General features: G+C 46.1%; 1 protein-coding gene across 1 annotated transcript in view; it reads left to right on the forward strand.

The window, feature by feature from the left end:
* The window catches only part of TNRC18 (trinucleotide repeat containing 18), a 174,368-nt gene that overhangs the window by 86,921 nt on the left and 86,363 nt on the right, over positions 1-1,084 (forward strand). The window contains exon 12 of the mRNA XM_011996251.1: positions 31-33. Within this exon, the coding sequence (XP_011851641.1) occupies positions 31-33 (3 nt within the window). The remainder of the gene's footprint in view (positions 1-30; positions 34-1,084) is intronic.

Below are 1,084 nucleotides of genomic sequence, written 5' to 3' on the forward strand. Positions count from 1 at the left end.
CCCGGCTAATTTTGTATTTTTAGTAGAGAGGGGGTTTCTCCATGTTGGTCAGGCTGGTCTTGAACTCCCGACCTCAGGTGATCTACCTGCCTCGGCCTCCCAAAGTGCTGGGATTACAAGCGTGAGCCACCGCGCCCGGCTAAAATGTTCTTTATTGAACAGTTTTCAAAGTTGTGGGTTTAAATTAATTTTTTTTTTTTTTTTTTTTTTTTTTTTACAAAAAGTAGAGATGGGGTTTCGCCGTGTTGGCCAGGCTGGTCGCGAACCCCTGACCTCAAGTGATTTTCCCACCTTGGCCTCCCAAATTGCTGGGATTACAAGCATGAGCTGCCAGCTTAAAGCTGTGGTTAAAAAAAAAAAAATCATTGTTTTAGGAACTGTCCAATTTTCTGCCTGGTGGTGGCCCTGGCCCTCGATGACCCAGTCTTAGATGGTCAGGCATTTTCGTTTGCTTTAAAACAAAGTTTATTTATTTATTTTTTTCTGTTGCAAATAACGGGATGGTTATCCTTGAAGAAAAAAAATCTTTGTCCATATCTCTGAATTGCCTTGGATTATATGCCCAGAGATAGAACTGTTGGGTCCAAACAAGGCCACATTTTTCAAGGCTTTCTGATTGTCATGGTCAGATGACCCTCAAGGAAGCCTGGAGAAGCCACGCTCCCATTGGCCTGTGTGAGCAACGCCCCTTCCCCACTGGGCGGCCGTTGTCCTAAAGTTCATTGCTGCTTTTCTCTCACTAAAATAGTTCAATAGAAACTTTTTTTTTTGGTAGAAGAATATCAAAATTCCCTTGGTCGGCTGGGCGTGGTGACTCACGCCTGTAATCCCAACATTTTGGGAAGCCGAGGCGGGCAGATCATCTGAAGTCAGGAGTTGAAGACCAGCCTGTCCAACATGGTGAAACCCCCATCTCTACTAAAAATACAAAAATTAGCCGGGCATGGTGGCGGGCACCTGTAGTCCCAGGTACTCGGAAGGCTGAGGCAGTAAAATCACTTGAACCTGGGAGGCAGAGGTTGCAGTGAGCCGAGATCGCACCACTGCACTCCAGCCTGGGCAACAAGAGTGGAACTCCATCTCA

Source organism: Mandrillus leucophaeus, unplaced genomic scaffold (assembly GCF_000951045.1).
Source record: "Mandrillus leucophaeus isolate KB7577 unplaced genomic scaffold, Mleu.le_1.0 Scaffold506, whole genome shotgun sequence".
In the NCBI taxonomy this organism is placed as follows: domain Eukaryota; kingdom Metazoa; phylum Chordata; class Mammalia; order Primates; family Cercopithecidae; genus Mandrillus; species Mandrillus leucophaeus.